Source organism: Suncus etruscus, chromosome 13 (genome assembly GCF_024139225.1).
Source record: "Suncus etruscus isolate mSunEtr1 chromosome 13, mSunEtr1.pri.cur, whole genome shotgun sequence".
NCBI classification, from domain to species: domain Eukaryota; kingdom Metazoa; phylum Chordata; class Mammalia; order Eulipotyphla; family Soricidae; genus Suncus; species Suncus etruscus.
Genome location: NC_064860.1, coordinates 29,879,814 through 29,896,087, shown reverse-complemented (window position 1 = coordinate 29,896,087; position 16,274 = coordinate 29,879,814). Strand labels below are relative to the sequence as shown.

Genomic DNA, 16,274 nt, shown 5'->3' with positions numbered 1-16,274 from the left:
CCTAGAGATTTAAGAGAACATGAAACAAGAGAGATAGTAGAGGTACAAAAGAGCAGGAGAACACTAAGTGAGAGACAGTGGGTAGGGCTGCCAGAGATGGGCTAGGGTACCACGGGCTGAAGGGCACAAGGTAGAGGAATAGGCTGTACTGAGTGGCAGTGGGGAATTACCAAATAAAACTAGAATAAAATTAACTTTAACCACTGAATAGCATGGTTCAAACATGAAAGACCCCAGATATACGGGTACTTACATCAATACAAAGAGGAGGCCAAGTCAGACTAATCTCATAAAGCTTAATCAAAAAGCATATAACCCATCTTTCACCAACTGGGGGTTCTGTCTCCTCCTCTCACTCCCCCTTTTTTTCTGCAACCTCCCTTCATTTTCTTGGTCAAAGGAGATGAAAATCAGGGAGGAGATAAGGTCACAAGGGAAAGGAGCCAAACACTGTGTGTGACACACCATAGATGCTGCCTGCATGTTAGTTCTTTCCACTTCTCCAGCTTCAGAATAAGATGACAGTCATAATATGTAGTTGCTTTCTAATTAGAGAAATCTGGGCTGCAAAACTTCATGCTGAAATCACCACTATCTTGAAAGGAGTCTCAGCCCAACTCTGTCTGCCTAGAAAAACACTTTCTCAGGTTAGGCCTTAAATGGCCAAACTCTTTACTCTAGCTCTCCCTCCACATATTAAGTGATGTAATAAAATGTCTCACAAAGTCTATTATTAATATAAATATTTTCAGACATTAAGATTTTGGGTGTTTTTTTTTTTATTTCTAGTCTTTCAGCATGGACTGAATTCCCTGTAGCACTAGCAACATTCACAATTCCTTCCTGTGTGGGGAGGAATGGCCATCTAGGAGCCAGCAAGTCAAGCAGACAAGAAACAGGACCCACCAAACCAGGAGTCAGCCCAGCAGCCTGGGGATATTAACTCCAAGTGGTCAAATTCCTTTCATCTGAACCATAGATGCTGATAAAATATTTTCAGGAACAGCAAGAGGGAAAGTGCTTCATTTTCTTTCCAAAATGTAGAACTGAAGAGGTCAAACTTTATTTAATATTAGCTAGAGAAAAAAAAAGTGCCCCGCTTTGTCTCAGAGCTAAATATAGGCATAAACTGAGACCTGGACCTTTGGCAAATTAATTTAGATGAGCTAATGCTTCTTTCTGGCATACAGGATGCACTCAATAAGTGGTAACTATTATTATTACTGTAGAAATGGTCTTTTGGATGTTCTCATCTAGTCCTCCCACGCATCCTAAAATTGGCTGTGCCAATCACTTGCACATCTGGGGAAAAATTCCACAGAAGTTAAGGAAGAGGACTTCATTTAGGGATAGACTTTGAGACTAGGTGGTAAATAATGCACTATAGCTTGGGTTGGAGTTGGAAAGAGTGTTAGAATTAGAACTCTACTTTCCCCCAAATGCTTGCAGTAACAAGACCCAGGCAGATAAGGAGCAGTGCAGAGGCAGGCTAAGACAATTCAAAGGAAACCCTTGATCATTCCCGAATGAGTGCTTGGATTATTCCTGGATTCAGATCCCACCAGGCAGAACACACACCACACAATCTCAGTAAGGTTTTATGAGTGTCCAGTCATTCCTCAGGAACTGCCCTCCTCCTACCCACTGCAATCTTAATAAGAGGGCTAAGGTAAATAAATGTCTGCATTCATATTGTTCCTTGAGGGCCAGTTGAAATGCAACAATCATATAACTCATATTTATGGCTTTTAGCATTTCATTCCTTCACCACTTCTTTCACTTTAATGAGTCTTGAAAGAAATTAAAATTTGGATTTAATTTAGTCATCTGTCTTTCCAAAATATTTTTGGAATTTCTTCCCACCCTCATCCATCTGTCATTCTCCCAACACAAGAAGCCATTGGTTATCTTCCTGTTTGACTTCCTCTCTGATAACCAATAGGTTATTTGGCTTCATTTTCTTTCCCTGAGGAGAGTCTCCAGGTGGTTCCTTTCTTTCCCATTCTCCATATAACCTCACCTGCTGACACATGGATTAAGATAGAAGGATTAGAACTAGTCCCCGAAACTTCAAATCCCTCTGCACTGTAAGATGAAATTTGCTAAAACCCATTTTTAAGTGAGATCCTAGGAATAGCATTCCTGGAAATCATTCAGCAGTAGGTGGTGCTCTTGTGCTGGCTCAAAGAGCTAAGGAAAGTTTTGTTTCTGTTACCTAGTGAATAGAGTATAATGTTACACTATTTGGCACTGTCAGCATAATTCTGAGGATCACTGACCCATCTGATATGCTGGCACTGAACTCCAGGAACCTGTAACATAACTGACTGAGTGAGGCCTCTGGGAATAAAGTTTAAGATAAAGAGGGACAAAACAGGGCTAATTTGGGCCAGAGCGGTGGTACAAGGGGTAGGCATCTGCCTTGCCAGTGCTAGCCTAGGACGGACCACAGTTCAATGCCCTCAGCAACTCATATAGTCCCCGCAAGCCAGGAGTGATTTCTGAGCACATAGCCAGGAGTAACCCCTGAGCGTCACCGAATATGGCCCACAAACAAACAAACAAACAAAAATCGAAGATAATTTCAAAAGTATAATAAGGACTACCAGAAAATGCCCAGAGGAGAAAGAAAGCCACCCCTAGTAATAAAGAGTGGAAGAATTGCCTTGATATGGACCTTCAGCTAGTGAAAGATTCTAGAAGACAAAGTCAGAAAGAAAAATGGAACAAATAAAAGTATAGAAGAGAAGAGAAAATGATGGAGCTCAGTGTCCATGCCCAGTTTCACTCCATGTTCTAAGTCTTTGTGGTTCATACCGCCTCTTAAACTTTATAACAAAACTAAGCTCTCAGGGAATATCCAAGCACAGGACAAGATCCTAGATGGAATAGGGCAAATAAAACTTCCCTCTCTCAAGAAAGGAAATCAAACATTGCTTTTTTAGCTTAACACAGGGTTAGTCTTCTTTCTTAGTGCATCAGCAATTGTCCCCACATAAATTCTTCTCTTATCTAGAAAAGATTTACTAAGGAGAAGCTAGAGACAAACATCCAGACCCAGCTGCCTGTCCATTGTGGTGGAGTTTGAGGGGGAAAAAAATCCCCAGTTAGAGTTCACCTGAATGTGAGACCAGCAAGAGTGCATTCATTCCACCTCACTCCATGGCTGCACATTTCTTCCAGGCAAAGAACTGTACCACAACACTTAACAAATGTTCCATATATCAAAATTAACAATAGAAAAATTATGCAGGATGCCATCACACCTTGTGACTGAAGATGCTAGATATCGAGGCCCAACCAACACCTGCCACCTACATAATATATCTGATCAGGGTTTTAAAGAGGTCGTGTTACAAATGTTCAGCATATTTACAGAAATGATGGAGTGGATAGCCCAGAAGACTCAAAAGGATAGGAGAGTAGAAATGAGAACATTTCAAACAGAAATATCAGGGCTGAAAAACAGGTGAAATGAAAAACTCACTAGAAGGCCTCACAAACAGAGTAACAGCTGCTGAGAATAGAATCTGTAATATAGAAGATGAGCTAAATAACACCTCCATGCAATAGAAGAGGATAGAAAAATGCAAAGAAAGTGAACAGATGACAACAGAACTCTAAGATAAACTCAACAAATACAACATAACAATCATTGAGGTCCCAGATAGGAAGCCTCAATGAAGAATCAACAGTCAAGTGCATCATTGCTGAGAAATTCCCAAAACCAAAGAGTCCATGCAACAGTATTCTGGATGTGTGAAAAGTACCTTCTAAAAGAAATCCAAAGTAAAGCACCCCATGGCAATGACAAAACCAAACAGATATAGATAGAATACCAAAAGAAGCACAATCAAAAGAAAAAGTATTTAAAAAGTTGCATCCTTAAGATTTACAGCAGATTTGTCACAAACAACCCTGAAGGCCAAAGGCAGTAGTAGAATATAGTGCCAAGAGCAAAAGCAGGAATTTCTTGATGATAGTGAAAACCTGTTGTTTTCCAATCCAGAAAGATTTTCTTTAGAAATACAATGTTCCCAGGTATGTGTTATTGTTTTTCCATACTCTCCAAGGTAAGAAGGTAAAGTTATGGTTCTGCTTGAGAATAGCCTCAGGGAGAATCACAGCATAGGGATCTCCATGACAAGAAAAGTTGAGGATCTAGAGTACAAGTTTTCCCTGAAACAGTGATGACATCTAACCTGAAAACTTCTAAGTACATAAGAAACATGTTCATGCAACTATCCAAGCTGGAAGTATCTCTTTATGCAAACACATGAGACGATTGCCTTTTACACTTTTATTTTATTTTATTGAAACCATCGTGATTTACCAAGTCCTTCATAGTTGAATTCCATATATACAATGAATCAGAACCAATCCTACTATCAGTGCTAACCTCCCTCCACCAATTTTCCCTGAGTGCATCCCATACCACCCTTCCACCTTCCAACCTGCCAGTATAATAGACCCATTTTTTAAATAATTTTTATTTTGACCAAAGTGGCTTACATATCTTTTACAGTAATATTTTAGGTACATATTAACATTGAATCAGGGGAATTCTCATCACCAAAGTTGTCCTCCCTCCAACCCCATTCCCATCTTGCATCCCATATCCTTCACCCTCACCCCCCGGACTACTAGAATAAGTAGTCCCCTCTGTATAACAGACACATTTTAAAGTTTAGATTATTTATGTTTGGATATCTTGACTCAAATGTTGTTGACTTTGTCTATTTTGAATATTTAGTTCTGTCCTTTTTTTTTTAACACTACCAATGTACCTAAGACCACTTGTTCCCTGGCCTCCAACCTTTAATATTTGTTTTCTCCTTCTCCACTCCATTTCTTTCCTTCTCCTTGCTATACTTTGGGACAAAGTGTGTTTGAGACAACTCCCATTTAAATTATTGTATTTCTAGATACCATATATAAGTGATAACATTCTGTATTTATACTTCTTCTGACTTACTACATTTAACATAATATCTTCCAGTTCCATCCATGTTGCAACAAATTGCATGACTGCACCATTTCTTACAGCTCTGTAGTATCCCATTGTATATATGCACCACGTGAGAAAATTGCCTTCTATTTTCACTTGACATGATGCCTCTCTCCATAAGATGGGAGAACACATTTCTCTAGATTGGCATGCCTTGGAAATTTCAAAGTAATATCAGCTATAATAGATAAGTGCATCTGCATACACAAAATCTTTTTGTCATTTTTAAAACTGGGATAAGGAGCCACAAAGTCCTCTCTATCCTTTCTCATATTAAAAAAAAATTGGGTCCAAGCAGGCCAATGCAAAGAGTCTAGATTCCCCCACTATATGAAACCAGGTTGAAAGTACTAATGTATGATCTTCTGGTACAGAAAACACAAGGAAGTACCACAAAGGTGGTCTCAAATGATGAGCACTGCCTTAGGGAATCCAGAGTGGAGAACTGAGGCATAGAGTAGAAATGCTAGGCGGCAGATTCTGGACTGGTGGAAGTAGGATTTTCTTTGCTTTTTCTTTTTTCTTTTTGGAAAAGGGAGTTGCAGCCAGCAGCGGCAGAGGACAAGATCACTGTACCCGGTGAAAGACCTCACATATTGTACTCAATGGTTGTTGACAATTGAATCAGCAAGTGTTTCTTAGTTGCTTCCTCTTGCCCCACACAACTTCTATTTCTAATTAAGACCTTTTTCTAACATGCCTAAATTTCTGGGGATAGGATCTCTGTGTTACTGTTATTATAATTTTCAGGTCTCAATTCCAAGAGATCATTATAAAGTTCACAGTACTATGAGATCCATTCATAAACAGATGCCACAGGGGGAGACTATTAACATAAGGTGCTTGTGGGAGCTCTCTGGGAAAGTCCATGCTTAAGCTTCCTCTCAGCCTCTCTACTGTTCCCTTTTCCACCTTGTACACCTCCTGTAGGTCTATTACCTACCCCATACAGTGCAGTAAAATGAAGGAAAAGAGAGGAAGAAATAATACAAGGAGGCAAAAAAAAAAAAAAAAAAAAAAAAGCAGAAAACACCAGCTTTGGAAGAAAACATGCACACAGGCAGCATGCAGAACATTGTGACTTGGATTATTTTTGGAATCTAATGTTTCTAATGTTCCAGGGGAGGAAATGTAAGTAGAGATTCCCAGGACTAGCAGGCTGGAAATAATACAGGACACTGTGTCCCATGTTGGGGTGGGATGCAGACACACTTCCTCACCCTCAGCCCAGTCAACAGCAATTGGAAGCAGTAGGGTTTAGGTGTCAGTAAGTGGGGAGAGCAGGAGTCAGTAAGCACTGAAGACTTTCTCAAAGAAAAAAAAAGGGGGGGGGCAAGAAATTGCAAACTACCAGTAAAGAACTTGCCTTTCTAGCTGTTCCCAAGGTGACAGCTCTTTGAAGTGTCTCTTCCAACACAAAGAGCTCAGAACTGAATCACAGAGACTGTTGAATGCTACATGCTATTGCCTGAAGGCCTGTTTTGTGCTTGTTTTCCCCCCCACTATAATGGTAAGAATATGTTTCAGACAGTATCTTACCCTTTTTTTTCCTTCCCAAACCTATACAACAACCACCTCACTACCTACTGTTCCGCAGGAAAAAAAAGATGTGTGATTTTGCATGCATTCACATTTACGTGTTTATTTATGTTGGGGAGAGGCCTACATGACTAATACTAGTAAATCTTCTAATTTTACCAAGAATCAAAAGAGACCAAATGATAAACTTTGGGCCAAAACTTTTCTGTTATGGATCAGAGTTTTCTGTCTAAAAGGAAGGGCTGAACCAAAAAAAAAAAAAAATCTCTAAGGTCATGGATATGAGAACACTTAGAAAACTGACATTCAGAAAAATGCTGTGCATTTTAATTACTACCATTTGACTTCAGTTTGACAAATAAGGAAGGAATCCTGTTCACTGTGATTCTTGAAGGAAGGTGGGGTTGGAGGTGTGAAGAAAAAGTGCAGTGTCCAACAGGAAGGAGAAACAGCACAGATTTTCAGCCACTGGCCTACTGTGGATTTTGTTAGTCCATGCAGGATAAGACTATGGTCCCTCTCTTGGAACACGAAGGTTGATCAGAACTGTTTATATTTTAAAACAGAGGCCAGGAAACAGTACTAGATACCTTGCCCAGTGATGCAGCATCCTGGGGATGTCCTGAATTGCTAATGTTGTTAACAGAAGATACAAACAGCAAAAAACACAATAAGCACATAACCTTTGGCACAGTGCCCCCATCATGATGCCTGTTACTGGACGTAATTTCCCATGATGGCCAATGTGAAAGTAACATTAGTTTGCACAAACTTCTAAGAATATAGCACATAGACATGTTTCTTACATGGATTTTAGAAGTATTTTTGCTTAAAGTTTGCAGAGCAATAAGATAATTACACTCTTAGCTATAATCTAAATAGAAAGTGTCATGTGTCTCATATATTGAGGTATAAGGTAAGGGGTCATTAGCTTCCTCCTAGGGAGAATTACTTTCAACCTTGGCTTCTTCAAGGACATACTGCATTTCCACAGACCTTAAACTATGATGGTTAGTGCCCATTCTGACCTATTAGCTATGACTTCAACTTGACCAGGGGTCAAGTTCAACAGGGGTCTCTCCTTTTTATCACCCAAGGTACTACATAATGGTGTGAACCTACACCTTAATAAAACTTCTCTCAAAATTAATTCTTAGCTGAGTTTCCCTAAGGATCATAGGAAATTATCTGGAAAAAGTCCAGTTGCTACATCAGTGAGATTCTATGGGGTTTAAACAAATGCAGAATTCAGAAGAGTATATCACTATGGAAACTATAAGGAGAAAATGAGGTGCAGCAGAGGCCTAGGGAGTGGGTGTGGGCATCCACACACCATCACATTCATTTCTCCTAACAACCTTGGGCAACAGCCTGAACACATTTTTGTTGTTGTTTTGTTTCGGGGCTACATCTGTCCATGCTCAGGGGATCTCAGCTCTGCATTCAGGAATCACTCCAAGGCAGTAGTTAAGGGACCACCTGGGGTGAAGGGATTGAACCCAGATTAGTCAAGTACAAGGCAAATATACTATACTATTACTCTGGCTCACATTACTTTTTATTAAAGCACGAAAACAACTCAACATGGATTATGGTTCTATTTGCTGAGGGAAGTTTATTTTATACCACCAAGACAACAAACTTGAAGAGCAAAGAGTACTTCTACTCTAGAAAAAATATAATGGAGAGTGAATTGAAAAAGGCAAGTTAGTTACACTGATTACCCAAAAAGGGGGCTTACAAATTACTTAATGCAGTGAGCATGAAAGAAATCTGGATATGTCTTCAAGCAACAAGTATCTTATGCTTATGACCACACACACCCTGATACTTTGTTGCTCCTGATATAAAATGCTTGACAAACAAACAGTGTATTATCACATAGTAAAGAAATAGAAGAAAGGATGAAGAACACTGAGCTTCCAAATTCTTCTGCTCTGTTTTATAAAGAATATAATTGGGGGCCATAAATTCATACTGTCTCAGCTTTTGTAAATGTTAAGTAAACCCAAATTCTCATTCACCACAACTCTTTTTGTTTGTTTGTTTTTTGTTTTTGGGTCATACCCAGAAGCACTCAGGGGTTACTCCTGGCAGGCTAGGGGGACCATATGGGATGCCAGGATTCGAATCACTTACCTCCATGTTATCTCTCTGGCCCCTCACCATAACTCTTTTTCAGCATGGATATGACCCTCATTGATATGAGGAAAATTTCACATGCAAAATGAATCTGCTGAAGGTATTTAAAATTATGTTCATCAATTCCCCACAAGTAGCATGGGGAGGTTGGGTATAGGCAACATTAAGGCCAGTCCTCATCAGCATCTAATGCAAACAAGATACTCATCTGGACAGGTGTCATGGTTATAGAGATGGGCACCTAAATAGTCTCCCAAGCCTGGTGATAAAGGTCTTAGGCAGTTCTTCTCACTTATAAATTTACATAAAAAAACAATCACATCTTGTTCCATAAACCAGCAATTAGAACATTCCAATACTGGAAGCCAAACTACTGTATTTTCCAACGTATAAAATGACTGGGCGTATAAGACGACCCCCTGATTTTGCAGTTAAAACATAGGTTTAGGCCTATATTCGCTGTATCAGACAGAACGTTCCTGTGCTGCAACTGTATGTACCACAGTGAGCCAATCACAACAAGCAAAGGTTCAAAGGTTCTACTGTCATAGACTTCCTCTCTGACTCTGGCCAAAGTGAGCAGGCTTTTTCAGTGTAGATTCGGGTCCAAAACATTGTCTAATTTGCATGCATAAAAAGCCTGCTTGAATTGTCTGAGTTAGAGAGGCGGTCCTAGCAGCCTTGCAGTGATTGGTCCCTTATCATAGGCACCTTTTCTGGCAATTCCCTGGTGGCATCAGTTAATCTCCCCCACTACATGAACCAAACAACACCCCATCCTTGGACCCTAGCACTGAACCACCAACAGGGTAGCTGGGTTTTGCCAGAAGTGGCCCCCAGATCTCCTGATTACTGTTTGGGAGCCCCCAAGAAATAAATTTGGAAACTCTGCGGCCTGATTTTTTTGTTTCGTTTAGCAGCATATTGAAACATTTTTCGGGATATATTCATCGTATAAGACGACCCCAGAATTTCAGTTAACTTTTTTTGTTTCAAAAGTCGTCTTATATGCCGGAAAATACGGTAGGTATATCCATTCATTCTCCAGTGATTTTGCCTACAGAAAGTGGGAATATACTTTTCCAGAATGGCTTTCGGGAAGACTAACATATAAAAGAGATCAGTATAGACTCTTTATTTAGAAGAAAAATAAGATGAACGTTTATCTCTCTGTTAGTTGAATCTAGTTATTTACTAGGGCTCTGTGAACTATTTACTCTTCACCACTTGCTAGACTGGACTTTCTCTAGATCACAAGACAATGCAACAGCTTCAATATTTTCTGCTGCTTACAAGTGAGCACATAGCTAGACATCCTGAGGTCACAATCACTGTCGTCATGATGACAGGGCTAGGTTTTTACAAAATAAACAATCTCAAGGGCTCTTCCATCTATCATTGTGAGATATGGGGAGAGAGAGAAGAGAGAGTGAGAGAGAAGAGGGAATGTGTGTATTTTTGTGTGAGAGAGAGAGAAAAAGAGAAAAATATGGAGAATTCTCCTTGAAACAGCAACCAGTTTTCTCTTTTCTAAAGAAACAATTAGTTTACTTAATGGCACTTTATATCACAGACTACTTCCTTCTGAGGAAGAGAGCTCTTTTCTTCTGGTAGTGGGATGTAACCACAGAGTAGCTACTGGTTACCAGTAGCACACAGAGGTCACCCCAGTTAAGGGCAAAACCAGTTGTAAAACTGCTGCAAGGAGAGTTTTGCCCGGCAAATAAGAGACTATATCCACTGTGTTCTGTGAGCATCATGGAGAACGAGCCCACTATAGAAATTGATGAAGACAGCTTTGTTACATCTTCCAACAAGATGTCTTCTGTGTGACTGACTGACCTCTGAATTAGATAGCCTTCCCACTCACTAAGGCTTTCTTGCCATTCCTAAACTGCCACAATTCCTCTTTTTTAAAAATCCCCAAACACAGAATCAGGGTCTACGCAGTGAGGTGCACACAGCAAACATAAATAATAGTCAATATGTGTCCACTTCTCTTATGAAATAACTGGTTGAGTCAGGACAGTGATCCTAGACTATTTGTCTTATTCAAATGACTTGTTTTAGAAAAGTGACAGCTACTCAATAGAAGTTTGTTAAATGAATGGGTGGCCTGCTTTATAAATTATGGGTGGAACAGAGCTCCTCCTCCCTACAGATTTAATTGGGAGAGAGAATGAATGCCTCCTTATCCCCACGCCCATGCTAGGGAATGCAGGAACTCATCCCAGAGGTCTAGAAAAGGTGGAAATGGTAGTTTCACTTCCCATAATCAGCTGTTAAATGGGAAATGTGGCCCATTATTTAAGCCCTGGAAAACAAATTGTCACCCCACTGGGCCAGAGGGGAGAGTACGCCTACCCCTTTTTTTAAAAATAGAAGCTGAATGATCACCAGACTCTTCCAATTGCCAAGAGCTTCCCAAATCTGGAATTAAAGGTCTTCAGCAAGCACCCCAGCAGAAAGGAGGTAGGATATGGCTCATGCAGTAATAATTTCCTCACACCCTTGTTTAAATGCAGATCTGAATACACAGCCCTAACCCAGAATGCCTCCCTCCTTACCCCCTTTTCAAAAACACCAAATAAGTCAAGGCCTGAGGCACTTAGGTCTGCAGAGATATTTTAAATTAATCTTGAAGCAACTTAAAAGGAGTGTTTTTCTCTCTTGCTCGACACCCAGTACATTTTTTGTGGCAGCTAGGTCAAGTCTGAGCAACATTTCACCACTGACTCAATATCAAAATATTCCTGGGCTGCTGTTTTCCCATCGTTCTTTTACTCCCTATTTTTTTTTTTTTGCTTTAGATATTCTTTCCCTTTCCCTATTCCTCTACATATACCCATATACGCATACACAATGCACACCTATGTGATGCACTTGAATGTAAATACATTTCTTTTTCTGTTTTTGTTTTGTTTTGTTTCTTTGAACCACACCTGGTGATGCTCAGGGGTCACTCCTGGCTATGTGCTCAGAAATCGCTCCTGGCTTGGGGGATCATATGGGACACCAGGAAAGAACTTCAGCGGTCCATCCTAGATCAGCTGCATGCAAGGCAAATGCCCTGCTGCTGTGCCACCGCTTGGGCTCCAGACATTTCTTGTTAAGGTATGAGCATACCACACACACACACACACACACACACACACACACACACAGAGAGAGAGAGATACTGAATGTAAAATCAGTCCATGCATAAAATTCAGGGATCACATACAAAATAAAAAATAGGCAGCACTCCTGCCCTGGTCTCTTCACACCTGGTAGACCTTGACGAGGTCCAAATGCAAAGTTGGATTTGAACAGACCACATCAGGTCAGACTCTAGTTAAAGGCCAGTGAACAAACATAATTTGGGTTTTTAGGAAAATCTTGAATCTCTAAAGTGCATAAGAAACCTATTTTGTAGGGCCAGAGTGATAGCATAGTGGTAAGGCATTTGCCTTGCATGCAGCTGACCCAGAAGGGACCTGGGTTTGATCTCTGGTGTCCCATATGGTGCCCGGAGCTAGGAGTGATTTCTGAGCACATAGCCAGGAATACCAACCCCTGAGCATCTGGATGAGGCCCCAAAATCAAAAACAAACAAACAAAAAACAGAAACCTATTTCTTATCCAAAATATGACTTTGGTAATGTTTCAAAAGTACTGTCATAGAAAGTTTAAGCATTCATGGGACCAGAGCTGTGGTGCATGTGGTAGGGCATCTGCCTTGTACACACTAACCTAGAATGGACTTCGATTCTATCCCTCAGCATCCCATATGGTCCCCCCCCCAGCCAAGAGTGATTTCTGAGTGCATAGCAAGGAGTAACCCCTGAGCATCACTGGATATGTCCCCAAAACCAAAAATAAAAAGAAAGTTTAAAAAATCACACATATTAATCTTCATCCTATTATAAATTATATGGGGTTGGAAAACATAGAAAGTGCGAAAAGAGAAATTGAACTATAGTTGCAGTTCCTAGAAGTCAAAGTTATTAACATTGTGGTAAATTTTCTTCTAGTTATCTACACTGGCACTCACACACATTAGGATCATAATTAAATAAGGTTTTAGTCCTGGTTTCACCACTTAAAAATACCTAAAAATATCTCAATAAAGGTTCTTAATAGACACAAAACTATCATATGCGATTCTAAAGCTCATGGGTTACTTAGTTGTAATTTATTTTTGCAAGGGTAGTATTGTGCATTTAAATGTTAGTGTCATAAAACTGATAAGAGAGAGGATTCACTCTTCTTAAAGTGCAAATAATAATACACTCCCTTCTTTAGCTTGAAAAGCATCCAGAGGAGATGCTTTTGTGTCTTCAGCTAAGAAGCACAATAGTATGTTTTTTGCTTTTACTTCCTTACAACTTCTCTGATAAGGGGAAAGCTTTGTAATGTCACTGCTGGAAATGGGTCTTGCTTGATAAAGTGTTCTGCAGCTGAGAAAAAAACTGCAGAGAGAGAGGTGATATTGCGGGTAGTTTCCTAAACTTGAAACAGAAGAAAGCAGGGTTCACATGCTGGGTGTGCTGTGCAGCCCCACCAAAATCACAGTGCATCCAATTTCCTTGTGCACCTACAGATACTATGGAAGTTCAAGGGTCAAACTCTTCTCCAATTAAACTTTTGTCAGAGACAAGTACTTTGCAGAACAATCATCCCTCTGATGCATCACTGTGGCATATAACCAACGTGTTATACTTTTTTTGTTTTGTTTTGGGGTCACACTTGGTGGTGCTTAGGGATTACTCCTGGCAGGCACAGGGGACCCTATGGGATGCCAGGATTCAAACCACCTTCTGTTCTGGATCAGCTGCATGCAAGGCAAATACCCTATTGCTGTATTATCTCTCTGCCCCCCAAATCATTATGCTTATTTTTGTTGTATTTATTGTTTGAAACTATACCCCAGCTATGCTCAGGGTTTAACCTTGGTTCTGTCCTCGGGAGCCACACCTGGTGGGTTTCAGAAGACCAATTCTATTTGGGGCCGAGAATAACACTCAGTTTAGCCATGTGCAAGGCAAGTTCCCTAACTCCTGGCCATAAGCATTATTATTTGGAGGGAGGGTTGGGTCATACCCAGCAACGCTCAGAGGTTACTCCTGGCTCTGTGCTCAGAAATCGCTCTTGGCAGGCTCGGGGGACCATATGGGATGCCGGGATTCGAACCACTGTCCTTCTGCATCTAAGGCAAATGCTATCTCTCCGGCCCCTAGTATTGGTATTTTTTGATGTTTAGCTGACTGGCACCACTCACTGAGAAGGACAATACTCATTAGTTGGAAAAGCACAAACTCTGGAGCCACCCAATCTCCTAGGCCAGGCCAAGTATTTCAGTGCCTATGTTTCTTTGCCTGTAAAATAAGTAATAATCAACCTCCTGGGACTTTTGTGAAATAACAAATGTGTTAATTGGCACACAGAGGTCCCCCCAAAATGCCAGGTGCATAATAAACACTATATAAATAGAGCATTAAAAATCAGGGATCTATAGCCACATATAAGAGTAAAAGAAAATTCCAGTGATAGCTCCCTTAGGCACCATTTTTAAATTGCAGAAGTAGCCTCCATCAGTTTCGCTAAAAAGCAAGCCCCCTCCCTTTTCCTCTCAACTCACCTTCTCTGCATCCTGTTCAAAGAGCCGCAGCTGGAAGCACTGGTCTAGCTTGAGTTTGCGCACGTGCCACATCTGGTGCAGGTGTTGCCGGGTGGAGTGTAGTTTGTCCAGCAGGCTGGTGATCTTGGGCACTAAGCTCTGGAAGTCTGCGCTGCCAGGAATACAGTTGCGCCCCGAGAAGCCGTCACTGCAGCGAATACACTGCAGCAGCCGCTGCCCTTCCCGGTCCAGCTCCTCCACAGGGGCCTTCAGCACCTTTTTCTTCAGCTGCGTGTGCTCATCGATGAGCCGCCGAGAGCCCTCCACGTCAACGGGGAACTCTTTCCGGGCCAGCATCTCCTGGAGGTCCTCAAGGCGCGAGAGCAGATGGACAGCGCTGTTGAAGAACTCTTCCAGGGAGAGCCGCAGCTCAATCCACTCCTCATGGTTGTAGTCCAAGGAGCCATCAAATTCCTCTGTCAGCTGGGAGGGGTCCACCAGCTTAGTGAGACCCTCCACTGACACCATGCTCGTCTGGGGGACAGAAACAGAAAGGATACTCAGTGATGAGGTGGGTGAACCGAGAGGAGGGAAACAGAAGTAGGCAAGGAAAGAGAAAGTCGGGAGTAAAAGCCAGCATAAGGCCAGAGAACAATAACCACACAATATAGAGCAAGTGAAAGAGCATTCAACTCACTGGTTAGGATTCATTGATTAGCCAGGACTGGGATCGGGGCCAGATCTAGAGACTGGCAATCTAGTTTAAAAAGACTTTCCGGGGGTGAAGGAACTTGCATTGCAAATAGAGAACCCCAGCTTTATTCCTGATACCACTCTGAACACAGCCAGAAGTGATCCTGAGGTCCAGAGTCAGTAGTAAGCCTGGAGCATCATTGGGCATGGTTGAAGAACCCCTCCTTTCAGCGTCCCTAAAGCCTCCTCACTTCTCTACCACTGCTATAAAAAAAGATTTTTTTTGTCTCAGTTTATCCATTGTTTCCTCCCGTCCTGAGTCTACTATAATCGAGCTTTGCATGCAAGAGACAGAAAGAATTTGGATGGAAAACAGATCCAGTGTCTGGGGGTTAGGTGTCCATAACTTTAACATCAGGCCATCACACTGGGCGCAGCAGTATGGGCAACAATGATGCCACAAACATAAGTATCAATCTTCCTATGTCAGCCCCGCACTAGTGCTCTCCTGGGCAGCATTGCCCTTCCCTGCCAGGATAAGTGGAGCAAGAAGTCTGAGTATTTGGTTTCCTCTATGTGCCCTCACAACCCATTAGAGAGAAGAGCGGAGAATTTTTATCTCCAGAGAGCAAAGTAACAAATGAGGATACTCAAATATATCAAGTAATAGCTTTTCCTTCTTCAGCATTTTCCCCACCCTCTTAGGGAAGGAGAGCTTAATAAGGAATAACAAGTCCTAGGATCTGCTCTACATTCAGTAATCACTGAGTGGCCTGGGGTAAGCTATTTATTTTCTCAGTCTCTGCCTCAGTGTTGGAGATCCGAGGGCTGTGCTGAGGTTCAGTGTCAATATGTGGAAAGTACTAGGGAAACTGCATGAGTTACCCACCTTGTGACTGTTCACACTAACAATAATGTAGCATCATTACTGGAATACTAAAAGCCGTTGATCTTTGCAGACAGTCATATTATTCTCTGAGCATTTCTTCCTCTTCTACCTTTCCCAGTATGTGGAATGGTACTTCTAAGCTTTACTGTCATTAGAATTCCTTGAGGAGGGTTACAAAACAGATATTCAAAGTCCTCCCTAGAAATTCTAACTTTGTTGGCCTACACCAGAGCTTGGACCTTTCTGAATAGTTAGTTCAAAGAGTTTGCCAACAAATTTTGTAGAGTCCTGTCAAGGTAAGGAGTGAGGGTGGGTGTGTGTGTGTGGGGTAGAGCCAGAGATGATGGAGTATAGGAACACTGGTGATGGGAGTTGACACTGGTGGTGGAATTGGTGCTGAAAAA

The 16,274-nt window shown here is 41.3% G+C and overlaps 1 protein-coding gene across 2 annotated transcripts in view; it reads right to left on the bottom strand.

Moving 5' to 3' along the window:
- The window catches only part of LOC126026168 (kalirin), a 549,871-nt gene that overhangs the window by 277,723 nt on the left and 255,874 nt on the right, over positions 1 to 16,274 (bottom strand). For both annotated transcript variants that reach the window (XM_049785867.1, XM_049785868.1), the window contains exon 5: positions 14,310 to 14,822. In XM_049785867.1, coding sequence (XP_049641824.1) covers positions 14,310 to 14,822 — 513 coding nt within the window. The remainder of the gene's footprint in view (positions 1 to 14,309; positions 14,823 to 16,274) is intronic.